This window comes from Lithobates pipiens, unplaced genomic scaffold (assembly GCF_037356315.1).
Source record: "Lithobates pipiens isolate NorthernLeopardFrog02 unplaced genomic scaffold, aLitPip1_a1.2 Scaffold_28, whole genome shotgun sequence".
NCBI lineage: Eukaryota > Metazoa > Chordata > Amphibia > Anura > Ranidae > Lithobates > Lithobates pipiens.
In genome coordinates this window covers 192005867-192030339 of record NW_027507789.1, presented here as the reverse complement: position 1 = coordinate 192030339, position 24473 = coordinate 192005867, and the positions used below count along the sequence as shown (strand labels likewise).

General features: G+C 42.0%; 1 protein-coding gene across 15 annotated transcripts in view; it reads left to right on the top strand.

Annotated features, from left to right (window-relative positions):
* LOC143935951 (microtubule-associated protein tau-like) overlaps positions 1 to 24473 on the top strand; it is a 117335-nt gene that overhangs the window by 77920 nt on the left and 14942 nt on the right. For 12 of the 15 annotated variants that reach the window (XM_077460183.1, XM_077460189.1, XM_077460187.1 and 9 more), the window contains 6 exons: positions 7016 to 7065; positions 10514 to 10702; positions 11836 to 11941; positions 15161 to 15205; positions 20440 to 20711; positions 22552 to 22644. In XM_077460183.1, coding sequence (XP_077316309.1) covers positions 7016 to 7065; positions 10514 to 10702; positions 11836 to 11941; positions 15161 to 15205; positions 20440 to 20711; positions 22552 to 22644 — 755 coding nt within the window. The remainder of the gene's footprint in view (positions 1 to 7015; positions 7066 to 10513; positions 10703 to 11835; positions 11942 to 15160; positions 15206 to 20439; positions 20712 to 22551; positions 22645 to 24473) is intronic. The other 3 variants (XM_077460190.1, XM_077460191.1, XM_077460192.1) reach the window with 2 other exon arrangements.

The following is a 24473-nucleotide window of genomic DNA, read 5'->3' as shown; positions in this document are numbered from 1 at the left end:
TAGTATGGGCAAGGAACCATCAAAGGATGAACGGAAAATAGTACAAAAAGTGTAGAAAAATATAAATGAATTTAATTTATATTTTTCTACGCTTTTTGTACTATTTTTCGTCCATCCTGTGATGGTTCCTTGCCTATACTATATATATATATATATATATATATATATATATATATCCCTTGGGCTTTTTCTGTTTTCCAGTTGAGAAAGGCTGGTCTAAGTTATGCAGTTCCAATGAAGATTACGCAGAGGTTTCATCATTTTTATATTTTTTTTCCATCTCGGAGAGCCATTCAAAAGGCATTACATTAACCATGTTACTGATACTGTAACCTGCTCTCAGTGGTGCATTATACCACGCAACAAATACCTGGCTTGGTGCTTGTGTATTGAGCCCGGTGGCTTATTACCCCTGGATGTCTGGGATCTCCCAGCATAGACTAAGAAGGTGTGTCCAAACTCAGTGGTGCTTAAAACATTTAGATGTTGCTCACAAGCTAGCAAGGTAATACCAAGTCCTAGCTCCTGCTCACCCATTGGTAGCCCAGAATTTATTGGAGTGACCTCAACAGCCAGTAGAAAGGAGCCCACATTGGTTTCTAAGATGCCATGTGAGAGGAAAGCCTGATTCTTCACTTAAAGCTAGAGTTGAGGCCTGTATACAATGCATGTTGGGGTTCTGGTGGTTTCATGAATACATAGAAGGCATTTTGGTGACTAGTAAAAGTATGTTCAGACTTTTTAGTGCCTGCTCTTAGAGGAATATGTTGGTTTTAAATGTTTTGGGCCATGTCATGTTTACTTTAATCGCTTCAATACTGCCCACTTTCACCCCCTTCCTGCCCAGGTCAACTTTCAGTGCTGTCGCACTTTGAATGACCATCGCGTGGTCATGCAACACTGTACACATTTTTATAATTTTTTTTCCACGTAAATAGAGCTTTCTTTTTGTGCTATTTAATCATCACTTTTTTTTTTTTTTAATTACTAAATAAACCAAAACTTTTGGGGAAAAAAACACATTTATCTTAGCTTCTGTTGTTATATTTTGCAAATAAATAATCTTTCTTCATAAATTTAGGCAAAAATGTATTCTGCTGCATTTCCTTGGTGAAAATAACCCAAGTTAGTGTATATTCACAAACTAGTCCACAAACTATGGCGTGTGTATATATACACTATATTACTAAAAGTATTGGGACTCCTGCCTTTTACACCCACATGAACTTAAATGGCATCCCAGTCTTAGTCTGTAGGGTTCAATATTGAATTGGCCCACCCTTTGCATCTATAACAGCTTCAACTCTTCTGGGAAGGCTGTCCACAAGGTTTAGGAGTGTGTCTGTGGGAATGTTTGACCATTCTTCTAGAAGTGCATTTGTGAGGACAGGCACTGATGTTTGATGAGAAGGCCTGGCTCACAGTCTCTGCTTCATCCCAATGGTCCTCCATCGGGTTGAGGTCAGGACTCTTTGCAGGCCAGACAAGTTCCTCCACCCCAAACTCTCTCATCCATGTTTTTATGGACCTTGCTTTGTGTACTGGTCCAAATCATTTGTTGGAGAGGGGATTATGGTGTGGGGGTTATTTTTCAGGGGTTGGGCTTGGCCCCTTAGTTCCAGTGAAGGGAACTCTTAAGGTGTCAGCATACCAAGACATGGACAATTTTGTGCGCCCAACTTTGTGGGAACAGTTTGGGGTTGGCCTTTCCTGTTACAACATGACTGCGCCACCAGTGCACAAAGCAAGGTCCATAAAGACGATGGATGAGCGAGTTTGGGGTGGAGGAACGTGAGTGGCCTGCTTAGAGTCCTGAAGTCAACCTGATAGAATACCTTTGGGATGAATTAGAGAGCAGACTGTGAGCCAGGCTTTCTCTCCAATCTGACCTCAGAAAATGCGCTTCTGGAAGAATGGTCAAACAGTCCCATAGACGCACTCCTAAACCTATAGTGTATATCTGAAAATCGGTCAATCCTGGTGTACTGACTGCCTATCTCATTTCTTGAGGCCTGAAAATGCCAGGACAGTACAGATGTTCCCCAAATGACTCCTTTTTGGAATGTAGATAGTTCAAGGTATTTAGTAAGAGTCCTGACAAGTTTTTTTTGAAGTTGTAATTTTTTTCACTTTTTTATTTTTTTACATACTGTCACCATTGCAGTACAGCATTATCATATAATGGGTGTGGTGGTGATCAGGGACACTGACTGGTGAATGTATGTACAAAAATCACACTGACCAGAGAAATATAGTGTTCTCGTAGTAACACACTACTACTCTGGGGAAGTGATCATGATTTGTTTTGTTTTTTTACACATTGTGATTGTTTATACCAGTGAATTTCACTGTTATAAGCAAGCATTTTTTATTGAATGAAACGGATTCATTCAGTGTGTTTTGTTGTGATTAGCTGATTGGCCACAGCTAATCACATGGTACAGATGGGCTGGGATAGGCCCTGTTTGTACCATGTGATCACTATGACCAATCACGGCTAGCAACACAATTGTACACATTGGATGGCATTAAAGGAAACAAGCCATTATTTACAACTGTCATGTGATCTGCTGTGAGTGGTCACATGATACCGGCAGTGGGCGGCGGACACAGCCGGTGACAGATCACGCTGCAGCGTGGCCTATTCTGGGAGGACGTCATATGACATCCACCTGGAACGACTAATGTCCCGCCCAGTAGTCATTCAACAATAGGCTGGGTTGGAAGTGGTTAAAGCCCACTTGAACTTTGTTACAAATTTCTAAATTACATTCCAGGGACATAAAAACAAAAGGTGTTTATGTCTTATGTTTAATTTTCTTAAAGCAGCCACAGCATGAGTATAAAAGCCTGTTCCATGACAGCATGCTGCAGAGAAGGACCCTTTTTCTCTGTTAAGGGTCTTGCTTCCACTCCGAGAGCAAGGGTCCTTCTCTGTAGTGTGATGGTAGTAGACAGGCTCTCTCTTTATTTTTTTCTCAAGCTATGGCTGCTTTCTGAAATAAATAAGCTGTAAGACCTTGCGCACCTTATTGTTGTAGGTGGAATGTATTTAGCTAATTAAACTAAACGTTTAATTGGGCTTTGAGGAAGCCTCACGCTAATTTCCTCAAGATTATTTGCTTGTTTCCATAGTTGTAGTCATGTAGCCTGAATGGAGGAAGCAGAGTCAGGTTGGTCTAGATACAAACACCCAGAGGAGAACACTTGGGTAGACCCAGGAAAAGTCTGGATGTGTGTCCATTCATAGTTTTTGGGGGGGGGGATGTAGAAACCTGATCTCCCTGTTAATCGTCCCAGCACTGCCACGTCCCCTTCCCAGTGGAGTCCAGTGCTTCTCCTTCATTCTCCAGTAGGTTAAATAAAAGAAATAGATGAATGGAGCTCAGGATCTCACCTCTGGGGGTCCTCAAAAAATAATACAATGGCTGTATAAATAGGAACATTTTGGGTGGACGATCTTCACTTTATAAGTCAATAAAAACAATAACAAAAATGTGATGTAAATGTACAATTGTGTATTTCTGCAGTAAATGTCCAGCAGCAGTGAAAGTCATGAAATGGGTTAATCTTGACATCTGCCATGATGTCACCAGTTAAACTTTTACTGTATGGGGGCCTTGGCCTTTAAACTATATTTGAAGAAGTGTATATCCTAGCAGGATGGAAAATGAACATTCCACTGGTTCTAAACATGAGGCATACATTATATAAAACATGATGACTGGATAGACAAATAAAATAGCACTAGCATAATCCAAAAATACACAACAGCTTAATCGTGCTAATACATCGACCCACCAGTGAGCATTCTGCTATTTATGCTGCTGTTCCTCTGTCTGGTTACCGGATATATACTCGAGGGGAGACGGGCATACAACAACATCAGTATGGTTATTGCTTTAACTTCAGCCATTGCATTTGGGATTTTAATAACTGATTTGGAGATTTTTCTTCTAGGACAAAATGGCACTGCAAAGTCCTATAATGTATTCTTTTGTGCTGATTGGCTTATCTTGGTAATAAACAATAGGATCAAATCACAAAGATTTAACACTCGGATAATCTATAGATCTATAATTTAATTATGTGACTGTAATTTACAAATCTCATAGGACGTAGCTGAAAAATAACTATCATTTTTTTAAATAACTATCCTGTGACTGCTTTCTAAGGAATATAAATTGTAAGACTTTGCACACCTTTTTTTGGTTTTGCTGTACCTGAAATGTAGATTTAAATTGAAAGTTCAGTTGGGGTTTAACATGTGTCTGTTATGGCTATAGGGAGCACCTAAACTAGTGTTTCCCAATCAGGATTCCTCCAAAGGTTCCCTGGGGTTCTCTAAGGGTTCCTTGAGCTGTGGCTGGATGACCTTCCATTTGATGGTGCCTGCATAGTTCCCAGGTACTTGTCAGAGCTGGTGGTATGACACCTATGATCTTTATTTCTGCCTGTAAGTGGGGCATTGTGACCACCACTGGTCACCAGTGTAAGCAGGACATTCTTCCCACTGACCGCCAATGCAAGGGAGGACATTTTTCCTACTGACCGCCAATGCAGGGAAAGACATTCTTCCCACTGTCCGCCAATGCAAAGGAAGACATTCTTCCCACTGTCCGCCAATGCAAAGGAAGACATTCTTCCCACTGGCTACCAGTGTGAGGGAGGACATTCTTTACAATGGCCCGCCAAGGTAAGGGAGGACATTGTTTTCAATTGCTGCCAATGTAAGGGAGTACATTCTTCCCAATGACCACCAGTGTAAGGGAGGACATTTTTTCCATTGGCCACCAGTGTAAGAGGTCTTTTTCAACTTGCCTCCTATGAATTGGTTTTAGCAGGGGTTTCCAAAGACCTGAAATTGATTTCAAGGGTTCACCTGGGGGTAAAAAGATTGAGAAAGGCTGACCTGATTAGTAGATTTATTTTTTCCAGCAAAATGGCTGTTTTTTTCAAGTTCCTTAAAATTGAAAGGCATTGTGTTACGTATTCAGTTTAGGTGTACATAGTGCTTACTTGAGTTTCCTTTTAAACAGTTGTAAAGATGGATTCTGATTCTGGTTTGGTGTAAAGCGGAACATTAAACTGTAGACCATTGTTTGTCTCTCGATCTTCCTGTGACTAACAATTATTTGCATGACTGAATATTCCCGGGCTTCAGACGCTTTGGCTTCCTAGTAAACAGAGCTCAGTACTAATAATATGAAAAAAGAAAGTGTGCGTTTCTGATCATTATAAAATGGCATTGTATTTGAGGAGCATTGGAATAGAACACCCTTGTAGATGATAATTTGTAGTTTTCTGAACATATTTATTAAGACTATACATAACAACAATGGTGAAAGAAAGACCATAAATTAATACATTTCCATTCATGCAGGCAACATTGAAGCTTTATTCTGATTGGTTATCAGGGGTTAGCACACTTCACGCATTGCCCTATGCCTTCTAAATATGCTTGAATTGCGAGCCATTTTGTGGGCAGCCTGAATGTGCATCAGATTTAGTTTACTAGAAAGCGGTGACACCAAAACACATTCTGGGGCTTGTGTATTAAAGCATGGTAGGTTTGATGTAAATCTTTTACTTGTCTTACTGTGAGTCAGGCCTGGAGCCAACTCCATTACGTTAGGAACCGGCAACAATGCAGCTTTGTCCTCACAGTCAGGGTAAGGAGGAGATGACATTTTAAAGGTGAGTTAAATGCTAAATACACAGTTGAAACACATATACGTGGAAGTCGTTTGAGTTGCCAAAGAATTTGTATTTCTGTCCGTCCAGTCCTGAGGTTTATAAAGCTGTGTCAGAAGACACAGCTAGGACAGTCATTTAACTTCTACTACTGTTAACTAGTACATGTTCAACTTGGTCACCTCCTCGCCCTTTTGTTGTTCAATTTCCTTTTAGATTTACCTTCAACTATGTAGGGCAAGGGCCTGCCTGATTGCCTGCAATTTGAAAGTGTTTAGGTTTGGCCTCATATTATATGGGTTTGGTAAATCTAAAGTAAATTTGTACAAGAAAATTGTATAATAGTTGTATAGTGTGTAGCCAGCTTAAGAAGCAGCTCTGATCAATGACATGAGTTGTTAATGAGAACCCCACTGGGTAACGTTGGAAAGAATGGCCAACAAATGTTGATGCGGGAATCTCTTCTGCTGGGCCATTGGCTTCTCCCAGCGGGGGGGGGGGGGGAAGCCATCTCCGCTGGGAGAATACAGTGGTTATTGCTATTGGCTATAGAAGCCACCAGCGATTTAATTGAAAGAGAAACCGGTAGGCTGGTTGTACTCAAGTTGATCAGTCAACTTGGTATATTCAGCCTTCCCATCCACAGTCTAAATCTCAGTTGGTTCCTGCTGAATCGGCCAAGATTCGAACCGTGTATGGTCTACCTTCGGTTGGCCATAGGTGCATGGGCTGAACATTAGAAATAGTATAGATTTTTTTCACCATAAACAGTAAGGGTCCCCCTTTTGTAGATGAGATCCATTATGTGCAGTACATGATTTGGAGACATTTTGATTGTGGTTTGTGTTAACACTTTCAGATGTGAGTTTCTATCAGGCTGGCTGACGAGACTCAGCTGAATAGGATTTATCCATGTCAGATTTCCTGGCCGGAGACTGCTCTTCCTAGATAAGGTCAAATATACCTGCACAAAGCTAGTATCTTCACATTGTATTGAGATTAAACCTATGGTAAAGGTTGCATGGAGCTCTCACTGTGTGATGCACCCGCCACATTTACTTATACCATTACCTGTGTTTTACTGATTTGATCAAGAACACAAGAATGCTGGAGTAACTTTACTATTGTAGCTAGATTTGTTTTGGAAGCATCATTGCTAGTGATAATACTATTTCACCACAAAAAGGATTCCGTTTTATTTTTTGAACTGCCCACAAAATGGCTTTGTGCTCCAGGGTGCAGGGTACCTTTTTATTGTCTCTCCGGGGCATCCTACATTGTGAGAGCCTTCAATGACTTTTTATATATTTGATTCTTGCAGCTCACGATCAAGAAAAGCACGAACGTGATTCCCAAGAAAAAGCAGGACAGGTAAGAGAATTTCTAATGTGAAAGGTAGGCGGGGGGCACCTGACCATTCAGATCAGCATTTCATAGTGGGTCACGTATAGCTCCTGAGACATGGCACTTAGTCCTTTCATAGCCTTTGTGTCATCTGCTTCATTATAAACCATAAGCATGAAGCTATTCAGAACATATGTGATCTACATGATTTTATTAAAATGTTTTGGGCATATAGAATTGAATTTGTTCATTTAAATGTGGCTCACATGCTAAGAGACTTTTACGTGTAAAAAGTGTCTAAAGTGAAAATAATTCTGCAGTGGGTACATTCTTATGGACCTATGGAGTCCCCTGGACACACAGGACGGCAACGTCTCTCCAAGTTGAGATTAAAAAAAAAAAAAAAAAAAAAAAAAAAAACCTTGCCAGTTCATTTAAAAAAAAAATATTTTCCCTGTTGAGGTTTTTAATTCCCCTCCTGTCCCAGAGATCGAACAGGAACTGACATCTCTACTGAGTGATAAGTATTCCCCACTCGGGCATGTGTCACCTTTTTGTTATGGAGACAACCGTAACATTTAGAATTTCTGTCTTGGTGACAGTGGTCACCAGGGCAAATAGAGAGCAGAGAGACAGCAATGAAAAGCAGATAGGGGTTCTAACCCTTTTTCTACTCTTGATCTAAAACGAAGGAAGAAAAGATTTGCAAATACATACGTATTAATAATAATAATAATAATACATTTTAAGCCCCTTGTCTCTTTGCACTTAGTTCCACTCCCTGTCATTCAGCTATCAATTGTCGGAGCATCTTCCTGCCCTATGAAGGGGGTCATAGTGCCAGGATGGGGTGGGCATAACCATCATGCACTTGGTTTTGCCCAATTCAGCAGTGAATATGAAATTAAAATGTATTTGTTTTGAATTGCAGAGATAAATTTCACATTGGGCCCCCCCAACCCCTTCTACTTGCCACGTATGTATAATTAGTATGACCAGCGTTCACATTCTAGTGTCATTACATCTCCCTCCTGAAATGAATCTCCTACAAAAAGCAGAGCTTCCTGTTTATAACAGAACATCCCGGGGGCTCGTCAACAGCCGGAGTGCTGAAATTTGCCAGACGCAGATTGATGCCTATTACATCTGTTGCTGTCAGTGAAGTTGTCTCCACCCAGAACCATACCAGAAATACAGGGCTCCTCTTTTCTTCTTGATGTCATGCTTTCATACTTGTCATTTTATTTTGTTGGTTTCCTGTTTAATTTGTCGAACATGAATTAAAGTGCACTGTGACGCATGTCGGATGCTCCATAGGTTGAGGTTCTGCTTTGTCTAGCTCAAGTTGTAGGGCAGTCATCCTGATCCTCATTACAATGCTGCCATAGATAGCTGCATTGTTAAAAAGGATTAAAAAGACCAATGAACCTCCTAAAACTCCTTTTAGTCTATGGAGCATCCTTTGACAAGGAAGGGAAAATCAAATATGCTTCCTGGATCAAAACCCCTTAAGGTGCCTCATTCACTCCATAATGCTGTGTACATGTGCAGTGCAACATGATTTGAATGCAACGCACATTATCGTATGTAAATGCAACACAACGCATCTGAAAACAAAAAGAAAAAAGATATAGAAAGGCATGCATCTTCAGTTTAGCTCTGGCCTGTTGTAAAAATGCATACAGTATGCATGTTTTCGCACTGCACTGCTCAACACCAAGGGAGCCCTTGCGGTGACTGTTGATCAAATGCAGGAAACCCCAGTACCGGACCTAGTGTAAAGGAACCCTAAGGGTTTTGGGTGGAGTTTGGGGGTAACAAGACTGCAAAATGCTCATCAACACATGTAGATGCCATGCAACACACATACAAAAAGCATGCAATTGCAGGTTACTGCACATGGATTTTCAGGGCATCACCATGCATTTAAATGTGCAGTATGGTGTAAAAGGATCCTTAGGCTGGCCATACAGGGAGCAAATTTTTTACCTGCAACCATGGGATGCAGGAAAGAAATTTGCTAGATTTCCCTATCAACACAGACCGGAATCCCTCCTGCTAAGCCATTGTCTTCTTCCGGCGGTGGAAGTCACCCCCTCTGGGAGAAGACAGTGATTTATTGCTAGCGGCTACAGCAGCCACTAGTGATAATTGCAAGAGAATCCAGCAGGCTGGTTGTACCCAAGTTGACCAATCGATCAACTTGGTACAGTCAGCCTGCCCATTTGAACCGTGTATGGCCAGCCTTAGTAATTGCTACCTTATACGTCACCCATTGTAAGAAAATCACCCAACTCTTTGTTTTTAATATGGAATATATAATCCATCAGGTGCTAAAGGGGTATGACCACGTTCCAACGAAAATTCTTACTTAACTCATTGCACTCTGCTATACACCCTTATGTATAGGTGTATAGTAGTGTGCAAAGGGTTTCTTCAGAATTTTTAGAAATTAAGCTTTAAATCTTAAACTCTTCCCTCAGGTCTCTTATGATCCCAAAATATAAACAGTGACTGCATGCACTACAACAGAGGTTCTCAACCTCAGTCCTCAAGTACCCCCAACGGGCCATGTTTTGGGAACTTCCCGTAGATAGAATAGCTCTTATCAATACCATGTCATTGATTTTGATTTAAAGCAGCTATAAAAAGTAAAGGAAAACCTGAAAACATGGCCCGTAGGGGGTACTTGAGGACTGAGGTTGTGAACCACTGCACTAAAACACGCAACTGCACATGGAGAACGGTTGTTTTCTATGTGCCATTGTGTTGACCGTTGTTGATAAATGCAGGTCAACCAGCCTGGTGTAAACTAACTAGCCTTACTAGTAATAGTAAATCAGAGGTGGGAGAGATTGGAGCAGGGATCCTCAAACTACGGACCTCCAGCTGTTACGGAACTACACATCCCATGAGGCATTGTAAAACACTGACATTCACTGACATGACTAGGCATGATGGGAATTGTAGTCCCTGAACAACTGGAGGGCAATAGTTTGAAGTCCCCTGGATTGGAGTCCTTGTATTGTGTGCCTAAAGATAAATCTGGCCCAGCCAAGAATCAAGTTCCGTAACATAGTAATTACGGTTATAGCACTGCTCACACGTTTATCTTTTCCCAACCTGGTTGCTGCAAGGTCAATTGAATTGCATGCAAAGGTTAGGCTGTGTATGGTGGACTGACAGAAAATGTTATCCAGTTAGATTTGTTGTGTGAGTCACAAAATGACTCCCTGCAATCTGTTTTTGGGACTGCACAAGTACTCTTTGCTCTCCTTACAAATTGCCCCAAGTGTCTTCCAGTCACTAGCAAGTAGGGGAGCAGCCAAATGCTCTTATTAAAATATTGACAGTCATGCTTTTAATTCCTGGTCGACATTCTCATACTTCACAGAAAGCTTTGGTTTGTTTTTGCCTTTTTATTTTCACCATTTTATTTTTCTGTTCATGTAATGTTATGTTTTACATTCTGAAGACATCCTCAACTCCATCCCTTGCCAAACACTCTGCAGCCCGAAGCTCCACCATCCCCAAACGATCCCCTTCCGCTAGCACAGCCACCCAGAAAAAACCTTCCAGCCCCACAGTCCCTCCCACGAGGAGCCTTACCCAGAGGGCATCCCCAGCCTCGTACCGCCCGCTGAGCACCCCTTCACGGGCAAAGGTAAGGAATGATTTAGCGTGAGCTAGTGGCAGATCTGATAACAACTGCTTGATTTGCCTAGGGCTATCCTCTTCATTCTATTAACTCCACTGCTAACATTCATTCTGTCATTTTTTTCTTTCATTAATTTACTTTTCTTTTTGACTTTTTTTGTTTGATCACCAAAATGCTTTTGTGCAGTATTCGACATGTGAGGAGACTTAGTTCTTCTAAAGAAACAAATGTAAATTTGGGAGCACAGTTTACACCTATAAAATGGGAAAATATGGTTTTCACTGGAACCTTGCAGGAGAATTCTAGATGACACTGTAGCTACTTGCCCACCGGTTCCCATCCATGATTTCTGGCAGGTTAAGTCAGATGCTGGCTTATTTCTCAGACTTCAATGGTGAATGATCCCCATCAGTATTTATTGTCCTGTCCAACTTGCTGCAGCCAGTACAAAACCAGATGATAGTGTTGGGCTCCCTGGATGGATCCTACATAATTGTGGTAGGGTCCAGCTGTAGTGTATGACACCATTGTTGTGGCTAGAACACTGGACAAGACTGGAACTGTCATTGTTGGAGTCTCCAAAAGATATAATAAGCAAACAAATAGTTTTAGTCTGTTGGTGCCCATTCATAACTGAAATATCAACTTTCGATGAAGCAGGTTTTCATGAGCCTGTACAAATATAAGGGGCCTAGGCAGGTTGGCATCATCCACGAAGACCATGCAAAGTCGGTGTCTGTTGAATGGTCCCTTAAAAGGAATTATGGGAAGGCATGTAGGAGTAGAAGTCATTATGGTTGAGTATTTTATACTCCTCCTGGGCAGTCATGGATACGATTCTTTCCTCTCCAGCCAATCTGAAGTGACATAGGTGAAATGATTGGTTGTATAGCCTGTTTATACACTTGAAATGGCTGCACTGAGAGAGACCCTCACACATCCAGAGTGCCAAGTCTCATACAAGAATAGCCTGGGGTATGTCTACTCCACTTACTTTCCCTGTGTGAACAAACTACTTCACACTAGGACATTGGATGTAGATGGTAAGCAGATCTCGTAAAGCAGTTTTGAGTGTCCCTTTTTTTATGAACATTCTCTAATGCTATTGATTGCTAATTTCTGCATTTTACAAATAACAGGATGGAGTTGAGAATGCAGGGGGTAAGCCGTCTCCCAGAGGACCCACCAACACATCCAGAATTCCTTCAAAGACACCCACAGCGGTCCCAAAGACCCCCCCTGGCGGTAAGTCAGCTTGTTAGTGCCTACAAATGTATATACACCCAAAACAAAATTGTGCAAGATCACACACCCCTAACAACTAATTCAAATCCATTTCAGTTCTGATTGGTTGCTACAGATTTCTGCGCATTGTTCTTAAGCCATTCAAAGAGGGCTTCTCATAAAATGAAAGGTCTACAGTAGAAGCTCTTCATATACTCCAGTAGTAAAGTCATTTTGTTTATCTGTATGCCTATAGATATTCACAGTGCCTTGAAAAAGTATTTATACCCCTTCCAATTACAGCTGCAAGTCATTTGGGGTATTTCTCTACCTGCTGTGCACATCTAGAGAGTGAAATGTTTGCCCATTCTTTTTTGGAAAATGCTCAAGCTCTGTCAGATTGGATGGAGAGCGTCTGTGAACAGCAATTTTCAAGTCTTGCCACAGATTCTAAATTGGATTTAGGTCTGGACTTTGACTGGGCCATTCTAACACATGAATATGCCTTGATCTAAACCATTCCATTGTAGCTCTGGCTGTATGTTTAGGGTCAAAGTCCTGCCGGAAGGGGAACCTCCGCCCCAGTCTCAAGTCTTATGCAGATTAACAGGTTTTCTTCTAAGATTGCCCTGTATTTGGCTCCATCCATCTTTCCATCAACTGACCAGCTTCCCTCTTCCTGCAGAAAAAATGCATTCTCACAACAGGATGTTGCCATCACCATGTTTCACAGTGGGGATGGTGTGTTCAGGTGTTAGTTTTCCACCACACATAACATTTTGCTTTTAGGCCAAAAAGTTAAATTTTGGAGCACCTTCTTCCACATGTTTGCTGTGTCCCCCACATGGCTTCTCGCAAACTGCAAACATGACGACTTATGACTTTCTTTCAACAATGGATTTCTTCTTGCCACTCTTCCATAAAGGCCAGATTTGTGGAGAGCACGACTAATAGTTGTCCTGTGGACAGATTCTCCCACCTGAGCTGTAGATATCTGTAGCTCCTCCAGAGTTACCATGGGCCTCTTGGCTGCTTCTCTGATTAATGCTCTCCTTGCCCGGCCTGTCAGTTCAGGTGGACGGTCATGACTTGGTAGGTTTGCAGTTGTGCCATACTCTTTCCATTTTCAGATGATGGATTGAACAGTGCTACGTGAGATGTTCACAGCTTGTGATGTTTTTTTTTTTATTTTTTTATAACCTAACCCTGCCCTTCTTTAAACTTTTCCACAACTTTATCCCTGACCTGTTTGGTGTGTTCCTTGGCCTTCATGGTGCTGTTTGTTCACTAAGGTTCTCAAACAAACATCTGAGGGCTTCGCAGAGCAGCTGTATTTCTACTGAGATTAAATTACACACAGGTGGACTCTATTTACTAATTAGGTGACTTCTGAAGGCAATTGGTTCCAATAGATTTTAGTTAGGGTTATCAGAGTAAAGGGAGCTGAATACAAATGCACACCACACTTTTCACATATTTATTTGTAAAAAATTGTTAAAAACAATTTATCATTTTTTTCTTCCACTTCACAATTATGTGCCACTTTTTATCACATAAAGTCCCATTAAATACATTTACATTTTGGTTGTAAGATGGCAAAATTAGGAAATTAAGGGGTATGAATACTTTTTCAAGGCACTGTAGAACTGGAGATTTCTTCAAAGGTTGTTTGATTGAACTTTTCTGTGGGATTTGCGTATCCATTTTATCTGGTTTGGTATGGGTGCTTTGTTGGTTATGGTCAATGTATATGCAGACTGGGCCTTATTTAGCAAGGTGCCTCGTGTAGGAACTGTCTCTCTTTTGTTAGAGCCACCAATCTGCACAAAACATTGATAGTAAGAGAATATGTCTGGGATTGGTGACTATTGGACGTTTGTAGACGAGACTGGTTAGATGTCCAAGGTTTGTATAACTGGGTTCCTCTGACACCTATGTTGTTTATAGGCTCACCTGCATGCAGCAAGTGCTGCCTCCTGTGCAACAAATGACGGGCGAAAATAGGGAAGTTATATGAATAGATGGATTACAGTATGGAAATGTCAGCATTGTGTAATAAAGAGGGCCTGCACTATGGAAGCTGCACCCAAAAATAGTCAGAGGACAAAGGACTAATCAGTAGTGTTCCCTGTGGTTTCCCTGCATTGATCTGTTCCCAGTGATTGACTCACCATACCTTGTTCTGCACAGTGTCTGTGTGGAGGCTGCCATCTTGGTAGAGACGAGGCTTTGCTGCCTCATGCCAGCGCTTCCTTGTGATGACTGGAGATCGGATGACTACTGGGGTAGTGATCAAGGGGTAGGAGATGCTAGGAGATGCTTGCACTGCAAACAGTGAGCAGCACATTAGTGACATTACCAAATCTCACTCCAAATATCCTGAGACTAGCAATCAGATGCGCAGTGCCTTAGATGATCTCACACAGCAGATACACAGCTGGGAGGCAGTGGGCATCTGGTTGAGGTTCACTGCAATTTATCAGAAGAAATTCAAAACAAAACTTAGATTGTTTAGGGCACAGCTTAGGCACAAGTAATATGTCTAGACCAGCCTTTCTCAACCTTTTCAACACAGAGGAACCCTTGAAATAGTTATCCGGTCTCAGGGAACCCCTGCTAAAAATTAGAAGGCTACAACACATGATACATTAGTGTGATGGTCAGTGGGAAGAATGGTCCTTACACTTGTGGTCATTGGGAAGAATTACCTCCTTACAGATAGCTAAAAAGGTTGATCGTATCAGTGGGAACTTATCTGAGAGGCAGAAATTGCCCAATGCTGAAGGAACCCCTAGCAACCTCTGACGGAACCCTAGTTGAGAATCACTGGTCTAGATGTTCCCTACAAGACCGCACATCTTTACTGCCCAGAGCTAGTGTGCTCCATCCCCCTCCCCAGGGGTGGAGAGTGCCCCTGGCAGCCTTGAAGCACCTTCTGTCACCATGGCAGGAGAAAAAATGATGGGGTATTTTAAATTTTGTGTCTATGTTCACTTATTGTATTATAACAATATAATTGTACATGATGTTCTATGTTTTGTTTTATCACAATTTCATCAATAAACGGTATCACTAAATGTGTCTAGAAGAGGCTTTCACGACCACATAGCTGTTGTACGGTGTCAGACATTTGTTCTTGCTGCTTATCATTGTGGATCTCGCATCAGACTTGGCCTGCACCCTGGTGGCAGGCGTACAATGGACTGTACATTAATTCGAAAAATGTTTTCCTGATTACAGGTATAGGAAAAGATCAGAAAAAGGTGCCATCCGGCATGGGAAAAGGTGAGCAGTTAATAGAATGGGTGTCTTTGTGATGAAATATTGCAATCACCTTTTATTCCTATTGTTCTGTTCCTCATCAATTGACACTCATTTAGTATACCTTTTGGTGACCACACACACACACACACACACACTCTGATATGAACTGTGATCATTCAGTGCTAATAAACAGATGAAACGTGATAAAAATCACAAGCTTAACCACTTCACCCCCGGAAGGTTTTACACCCTTAATGACCAGGCCATTTTTTGTGATACAGCACTGTTACTTTTAACTGACAGTTGCACGGTCTTGCAACAATGTAATTAAATAAAATTAATGTCCTTTTTTCCCCACAAATAAAGGTTTCTTTTGGTGGTATTTGATCAACTCTGTGGCTTTTTAATTTTTGTGCCATAAACAAAAAAGCGACAATTTTGAAAAAAAAAATTTATTTTTTTACTTTTTGCTATAATATCCCCAAAATATATATAAAAATCCCCCCCCCCCCCTCAGTTTAGGCCGATACATATTCTTCTACATATTTCTGGTAAAAAAAAATTGCAATAAGCGTTTGATTGGTTTGCGCAAAAGTTATAACGTTTACAAAATAGGGGATAGTTTTATGGCATTTTTATTAGTAATGGCGGCGATCAGTGATTTTTATCGTGATTGCGACATTATGCCAGACACATCGGACACTTTTGACAGTTTTTATTTTTTGCGCTATAAACACTAAAAGAGCGGCAATTTAGAAATATATATATATATATATATATATATATATTTTTACTAATATCCAATAAAAGAATGTAAAGTTTAGGCCAATATGTATCTGCTACAAATTTTTGGTAAAAAAAAAAAATCCCAGTAAGTGTATATTGATTGGTTTGTGCAAAAGTTATTGCGTCTACAAACTTTGGGATAGATTTAAGGAATTTTTATTTTTACTAGTAATGGTGGCAATCTGCGTTTTTTTTTTTTTTTTTTTGCTGGACTGCAGCATTGCAGGCGGACAAATCTGACACTAAGTGACACTTTTCGGGGACCAGTGTCACTAATACAGTGATAAGTGCTATGAAAATGCACTGTACTAATGACACTGGCAGGGAAGGGGTTAACATCAGAAGTGATCAAAGGTCTGTTCTCTGTGAGTACTTGCTAACTGCGTGAGGAGGGGGTGCTTTGACTGGGGGGGATGGAGATCCATGTTCCTGCTTAGCAGAAACGCAAGATCTCCATCTTCTCCCATCAGAACGGTGATCTGCCTCTCTAGGAAACGATAGTGGGTGGCCGGCGGACACGCTGATTGGACAGAGGGGGAGCCAATCAGTGGCGGCATGCGCATGACCCCTACAGGCTATTGTAGGAAATGACATGCAGGTCCGTCATTTTGCGCAATAGAGCTACTTTGCCGCAGTACATGTATACATTACTCAGTAGGCAAGTGGTTAAAGACCCTCGAACTTAGTGAGCTCTCAATCAATTTTGCCAATGTGCGTGTGTGGGGGAGAACCAATTGTAATTCAGATTGATTAAATGATGTGTTTCATAGATTGTTTACATTCAACTGATATACATTTGATTGTGAAATACTGAATTATATCTCTCCTCTGTACTTTGCATCTTTTGATATTTTAATTGCTTGTTTGCAAATGCTTGGCTCTAGCTCAATTATAAATTGCTACGTGTATGACTGTCACTTTGGGGTATCTTGTATGCCATGTCTGTTGTAACTTCTGAGTCTAAAGTGGCTGTCTGGCCATTGTGGCAGTTACTGAAGACCATATTTTTGGGATTATTAGTAGATTGGTCCATTCCCATGCATAAGCTGTTATGTACAATAGCTTACCTAACTGCTTGGGGAAAAAAAAAAAAATGAATGCATTGCCTATAAACCAACATCTAATTCCTAATTGGCAATTGCCAGCACAGTGGCTAAGTGGTTAGCGCTTCCCCCTAGCAGCACTAGGGTCGTTGGTTCGAATCCCAACCACAGCACTACCTGTCTGAAGTTTGCATGTTCTCCCTGTGCCTGCGTGAGTTTCCTCCCACACTCCAAAGACATGCTGGAAAGTTAATTGGATCCTATTTAAATTGGGCCTAATATGTGTGTATGTACAGTGGTGTGAAAAAGTGTTTGCCCCCTTCCTCATTTCCTGTTCCTTTGCATGTTTGTCACACTTAAGTGTTTCGGAACATCAAACCAATTTAAACAATAGTCAAGGACAACACAAGTAAACACAAAATGCAATTTGTAAATGAAGGGGTTTATTATTAAAGGTGAAAAAAAAATCCAAACCATCATGGCCCTGTGTGAAAAAGTGATTGCCCCCTAAACCTAATAACTGGTTGGGCCACCCTTAGCAGCAACAACTGCAACCAAGCGTTTGCGATAACGTGCAATGAGGATTTTACAGCGTCCTGGAGGAATTTTGGCCCACTCATCTTTGCAGAATTGTCCTAATTCAGTTACATTAGAGGGTTTTCGAGCATGAACGGCCTTTTTAAGGTCATACCACAACATCTCAATAGGATTCAGGTCAGGACTTTGGCTAGGCCACTCCAAAGTCTTCATTTTGTTTTTCTTCAGCCATTCGGTGGTGGACTTGCTGGTGTGTTTAGGATCATTGTCCTGCTGCAGAACCCAAGTTCGTTTCAGCTTGAGTACACGAACAGATGGTCGGACTTTCTCCTTCAGGATCTCTTGGTAGACAGCAGAATTCATAGTTCCTTTTATCACGGCAAGTCTTCCAGGTCCTGAAGCAGCAAAATAGCCCCAGACCATCACACTACCACCACCATATTTTACTGTTGGTATAATGTTCTTTTTATGAAATGCAGTGTTCCTTCTACGCCAGATATACTTGGACACACACCTTCCAAAGAGTTCCACTTTTGTCTCATCGGTCCACAGAATGTTGTCCCAAAAGTCTTGGGGATCATCAAGATGTGTTGTGGAGAAATTGAGACGAGCTTTGATGTTCTTTTTGCTCAGCAGTGGTTTTCTCCTTGGAACTCTGCCATGCAGGCCATTTTTGCCCAGTCTTTTCCTGATGGTGGAGGCATGAACGCTGACCTTAACTGAGGCAAGTGAGGCCTGCAGTTCCTTGGACGTTGTTGTGGGGTCTTTTGTGACCTCTTGGATGAGTCGTCGCTGCGCTCTTGGGGTAATTTTGGGCGGCCGGCCACTCCTGGGAAGGTTCACCACTGTTCCATGTCTTCGCCATTTGTGGATAATGGCTCTCACTGTGGTTCGCTGGATTCCCAAAGCTTTGGAAATGGCTTTATAACCCTTTCCAGACTGATAGATCTCAATTACTTTCTTTCTCAATTGTTCCTGAATTTCTTTGGGTCTCGGCATGATGTGTAGCTTTTAAGGATCTTCTGGTGGACCTTACTGTGTCAAGCAGCTCCTATTTAAGTGATGCCTTGATTGTGAACAGGTGTGGCAATAATCAGGCCTGGGTGTGGCTAGAGAAATTGAACTCAGGTGTGGACAACCACAGTTATAGTATGTTTTAACAAGGGGGGGCAATCACTTTTTCACACAGGGCCATGATGGTTTTGATTTTTTTTTCACCTTTAATAATAAACACCTTCATTTACAAATTGCATTTTGTGTTTACTTGTGTTGTCCTTGACTATTGTTTAAATTGGTTTGATGTTCCGAAACACTTAAGTGTGATAAACATGCAAAGGAACAGGAAATGAGGAAGGGGGCAAACACTTTTTCACACCACTGTATGAATGTGAGTTAGGGACCTTTAGATTGTAAGCTCCTTAAGGAATGTGTGTATGTGTAAAGCAATGCAAAAATTTATAGCGCTATATAAGTACCTGTAATAAATAAATTGTCCCGATGCCCAACTGCTGATCTTCACTCTCTACCAGTGCCAAAAAAAATTCTGCATCTAGCATACTTCCAGGTGAGGAGTGTCTGATACCAGATCCTTAAAGCAGAGGTGCCCAACCAGTGGCCCGGGGGCCACATGTGCCCCCACTCTGATGTGGCCCACGACCTCCTGCTCTGGGATGGTGGGTTGGCAAGCCCAGATTGCAGGTTGTCTACCCGCCATGCCAGAGCATCAGTGTTGTGAATGAAGCCAGCGCTAGAGGAAGCAAGCAGGTGCGGAGCCGCATAAGCCAATGATTACAGTATAGCACTGGCTCCTGTCATAGGCGGAGTGATAACAAATGCACTCTGCCTGAGACAGCACGTTTATTACTAAAATCACAGTGTATATAGGGACATATCTGGTCTGCAGTGATTACTGGGCTGCTTTTAAACTGATCCGCAGGTGTAGCGCAGCCCATCAGTGTAAAAGTAGTGTTAGGCCCCTTTTAACATCATCTGACTGACCCAATCGGACCCTCCATTCACCTCTATGGAGCGGCAGATGTCCGTGTGACTTGTGTCCATTTACACCTGCCTCCTTACTATCCGATCTGCTAAAAAGTATGGAAAGTAGATCAGTCCCCTTCCATTTGATCAACTGAGAGGGCCCATAGAGTAGAGTGGGCTGTGTCGGCTTTGCATACGCAGAACTGTCATCTGCTCATTGTGGCCCAAGACTGGTTACTAAGTCGCCTTCACTCTTCAGAAAGGTTCGGCATCCCTGCCTTAAAGTTATTGTAAGGCTTTTTTTTTTTTTAAATAACAAACGTGTCAAACTTATCTCCACTGTTCAGTTCGTTTTGCACAGAATGGCCCCGATACTCGACTTCTGGGGTCCCCCCAGCGGCTCTGGCAGCTCCTCCCCACATCGTATAACCCCCTAGGAGCATTGCTCTCCTGGGGGGTTACTGTGTGCTGCTTTCAATCCAATCAAGAGCCGAGACAACAGGCAGGAGGGGAAGAGCTCGCCTCTGTGTGAATCGCAGGACTCGGATGAGAAAAACGGGGGGGGGGGGGGTTGTGGTGTCAGCAGTCAGTGACAGATGTTTTTTCACCTTAATGCAAGGGATGCATTAAGGTGAAAAAACATGAGGGTTTACAATTCTTTTTTACCTTTCACTGCATGGGCATTTCAACAAACTCCTGCCCATTATAACAGCTGGGAATTAGTTAACCTGTTTACTCTCAGCTACATAGTAGAGATGAGTCAGGCAGCCATAAAGCCACCCTGGTCACTTCTACATGGCTGGGGAGTGCTAGGACAGTGCTAGAATATTTTAAAATTTTGTTTTTTCAAAATAATATTTAGAAGCTGTAAAAAAAAAAAAAAACCTTCCAATTTTTCTTTTGCTCCAGCTGAATCCCCAAAGTCTGGCGACAGAAGCGGATATAGCAGCCCCGGATCTCCTAGCACTCCCACAGGTCGTTCCCGCACATCTTCATCACAGATGGCATCCAGCCGGGAACCCAAAAAGGTTGCCATTGTGCGTACTCCACCTAAATCTCCTGCTTCTGCCAAAAGCCGTCTTCAGCCAGTCCCAACCACAGCCCCAATACCAGACCTGAAGAACGTCCGATCCAAGATTGGCTCCATTGATAACATCCGACACACGCCAGGAGGAGGCAAGGTATCTGAGCATTGTCAGGGGTCTGTTGAGGAACATTTCATGCCAGTTGAAGGATGCAGAATACAGAGGGGTTGGGTAGAAAGGGCTGTATCAAGGTGGAAGTGTTGGTGATAATTGAGGCCATTAGGTATTAAACTGATACTAAAGCTTAAAATATTTTTTTCCCCTCATGCATTGCTTGTATTAGGGTAAAAAAAACGTTTTCTAATTCTCTAATGAAATCCCAAGATGTGTTGTCAGCCCTGTTCAGTTGTCTTCTGCTGGAGGGAGAGTAGTCCAGCAGGGGAGAACTTGAGCAAGGCTGACAACACTGCTTGGGATATCGGCGCAGCAGAGGAAGCTTTGTCAGCTCAATACAGGAAGTTAGGAACTCCCTGGATTTCTAGGAGAGCAAAAAGGAAGTTTCATCCCTTGCTGATAAAGAAACATGCATATATAGCAGAGATTTAATGTTTTGTCCAGACATATCCTGAAAAGGAAACCTTTCCTGTTAGAAATGGAGGCTGCCATTCTTCATTTCTTATTCTTTACATTTTTTTTTTTCTCTGGCCATCATGCTTCCATACTTTGAGTCACTGACCCGGAACAAGTATGCAGATAAGGCTGTCATGACTTTCCTGGTCTACCTACTTTTTTCAGGTCAGTGCCTTAAAGTAGTATTCTGAGATATACCTCTCAAATCTTAAAACTGCTTCCTCCCCTTCCTAACACCTACACTGTATAAGAAATATCTGTATACTAACCTATTTTCAGGCTGCTGCTCTGGGTACGATCACGTGATTGGCTCACGTGATCTTTCTTCCCCAGGTAGTCTGTATAGATGGTAGGAGGGAGCAGTTTGAAGATTAGTTGGAGATATATATATATATATATATATATATACACACACACACACACACACACACACACACACAGGAATTTACTTTAAGTCAGGGAGTCCGTGTAATATCCTGGGGTACTAGCAATTTCAGAAAGTTCAGCAATGGCAGACTCCATCATTCTTTCATGAAAGGCTTACCATTAGGAATTTTAGACAGCTGCGTATCAATTTTCTTTGTCAAAGCAGATTTGATTTCTGTTTACATCCTTTTCTTTTACAGATACACTAATTTAAAGTTGATTTTTTATTTTTTTTTGCCAACACTTCTTCCTGTCTTGTCCTCCACCTGGATTGGTGGTCAGGCCACATGGGCCCATGCCCAATGATACTTCGGTAGCATTGGCTACCCTTAAGCCCCATTCACACCTCAGCGTTTTGTAGCTTGAAGCCTGAAGCTACAAAACGCTGGAGGGGAAAAAAAATCAATTATTCTTTATGGAGATGGTTCACATCTCCACTCCAAAACGCCCGAAGATCAAACAAGTTCTGGAGCTTTTTTTTTAAGGCAGATTTTGGTGTTTTTATGCTTTTTTACATTGGTGAACTTTTGTCCTGTACAAAATCGCCGCAAAACGCATGAAAATCTGCAGTAAAATCATGCGCCTTTCTGCTTGAAAACGCTACTCTCAGGTGTGAATGGGGCCTTATAATATGAACTAGTACAATGGTAAAAGTACTCATCCAGCTGTCAGTTTATTACTATAGAAGATGATGAAAATTAAAAGCTTTAACAAAGACCACTAGGGAGGAGGGAAGCAACTTTGTAAAAGACATGCTGATTGCCATATTTTTTTGTTGTCCACCTTCTCTGCCTGTCATCTCATTTGATTGCTACATTTCCACATCTCTCTGCTTCACGCCACTCCACTCCACTCACTCACTCCCGCTTCATGCCATCTGCTGCCCGTTTCTTTTTCTGCTCTGTTTTACCACCTGCACCTACCTGGTTCCCTCCCGCAGGTGCAGATTGTCCACAAGAAAATTGATGTCAGTACTGTTCAGTCCAAGTGTGGATCCAAGGACAACCTGAAGCATGTCCCTGGGGGAGGAGCAGTGAGTGACACACTCTCTCCGTACAGATACACTGACCACCAACCAATCCGTCACCAGCCGCGCCATCATGGCGTCCTTTCTGCTTGTTTGCTGCACTTTAATTTTTCTCATTCTGGCTGCATGCACCCAACACTGACACACTGTAATAACTTCCTACTGAAAGCAGAGATTATAATTTTTACAAGATTAACAAGTGTCTTGGAATAACAGATAACGTTTCTGTATATACTGATTCTGTATGCTGCATTGCATGCAATTGCGCATATGGTTTACAGTGTAGAGAGAGCAAAAAAAAAACGAACACCATTTATTGTAATACAATCTAATGCCATTTAAAATCATTGTTTATGTGAGGAGCACATTTTTAGAAAACTATGAATAGAATGGTGCTATCTTCAGAGCGCAATGCTGCTCTCTCTCTCTGCATGAGATGCCGCTGTATTCTGCATTGTATTAAAGAGTAATAATACCTAGTTCTGATTTCATCATTTGCAAGCTTTGGTGTAAGGCAACCTAGAGAGAGGTCATTGGGGTGACTGTCTCACATGCCCTTCTATCTAGAGCAGGAGTCTCAAAATGGCGGCCCTCCAGCTGTTGCGAAACAACAAGTCCCATCATGCCTCTGCGGGAGTCATGCTTGTACTGTAAGGCCCTCTTTTCACACATGCAGACCTTTCAGATCCGTCTGTCAGTTTTTTCAGGCAGATCTGAACGGTCGCTCCAAACAGCTCAGCGGTGACATGTCCGCAAAATCCAGACAGATGGATGGATGTACTATTTTCCACTTGTCGATTGGATGAAAACTGACGGGGGGGGGGTCTGTAATCATCCGATGCCCCCATAGGGTAGAGCGGACTCTGACAGGTCTATCCCTATCATCCGCTGGCTCAGTGGAGATCAATTGAGCAAGCGGAGTAGTGAAAACTGACAGCCCCGTGTGAAAGGAGCCTGTCAGCCTTGCAATGCCTCATGGGACTTGTAGTTTCACAACAGCTGGAGGGCAGCCAGTTTGAGACCCCTGATCTAGACAAATTTTGACCACCGCTCTGACATCCCTTTAGTTGTCAGGAGGTGGCAGCTGTTCCCCTTTCTCTGAAATCTCTTAATGGGCTCTCTTGTTTATTCTTTTTGTAGGCCAGTAGTTAAGTCTCCCTGTTTCTATCAAAGCCTGTTCTTGTCTCCCCCCTGTTCACAGTGATGGGCTCATTCCTCTATTGAAGAATCCCTCACTAATTTTGGTAAAGTTTCACATCCTATTACATGTTGGGGGGGCTTTTTGTCCTCAAAAGAAAACCATGGTTTTGATGGAGTTCTAGATCCTGTTAGGAGACCCTAAGGCAGTGATGGTGAACTTGGCACAACAGATGTTTCGGTACTATTTCCCATGATGCTCATGCTCTCTGCAGTGTAGTTGTGCATTATGGGAAATATAGTTCAAAAACATCTGGGGTGCCAAGGTTTGCCATCACTGCCCTAAGGCATCAATAATACAGGACAGTAACCTGACTTCCCAGGTTTTACCTAGAGCAGAAACTGCCATTGCAGATTTACGCTGCAGTAACTGCTGATAAAATCTGGTATTGCAGCATAATTTACACAAAGGATCTCTTAAATACTGGATTTTATATGAATGGTTGCGGGGTGAATAAGATTAAAGAATCTCACAGTTTGCCTGCAATACAGGGACCAGCATCCAAGTCAAGAGATTTCCACCTAATATTAACACCTGTTAGATTTTACAGCTGCTTTCTCTAACCAAGAGCTAGCATTTAATGGACTTTATAATTGTTACAAATGCATCTAATCTTATCCTGTAAATATAACTCTTG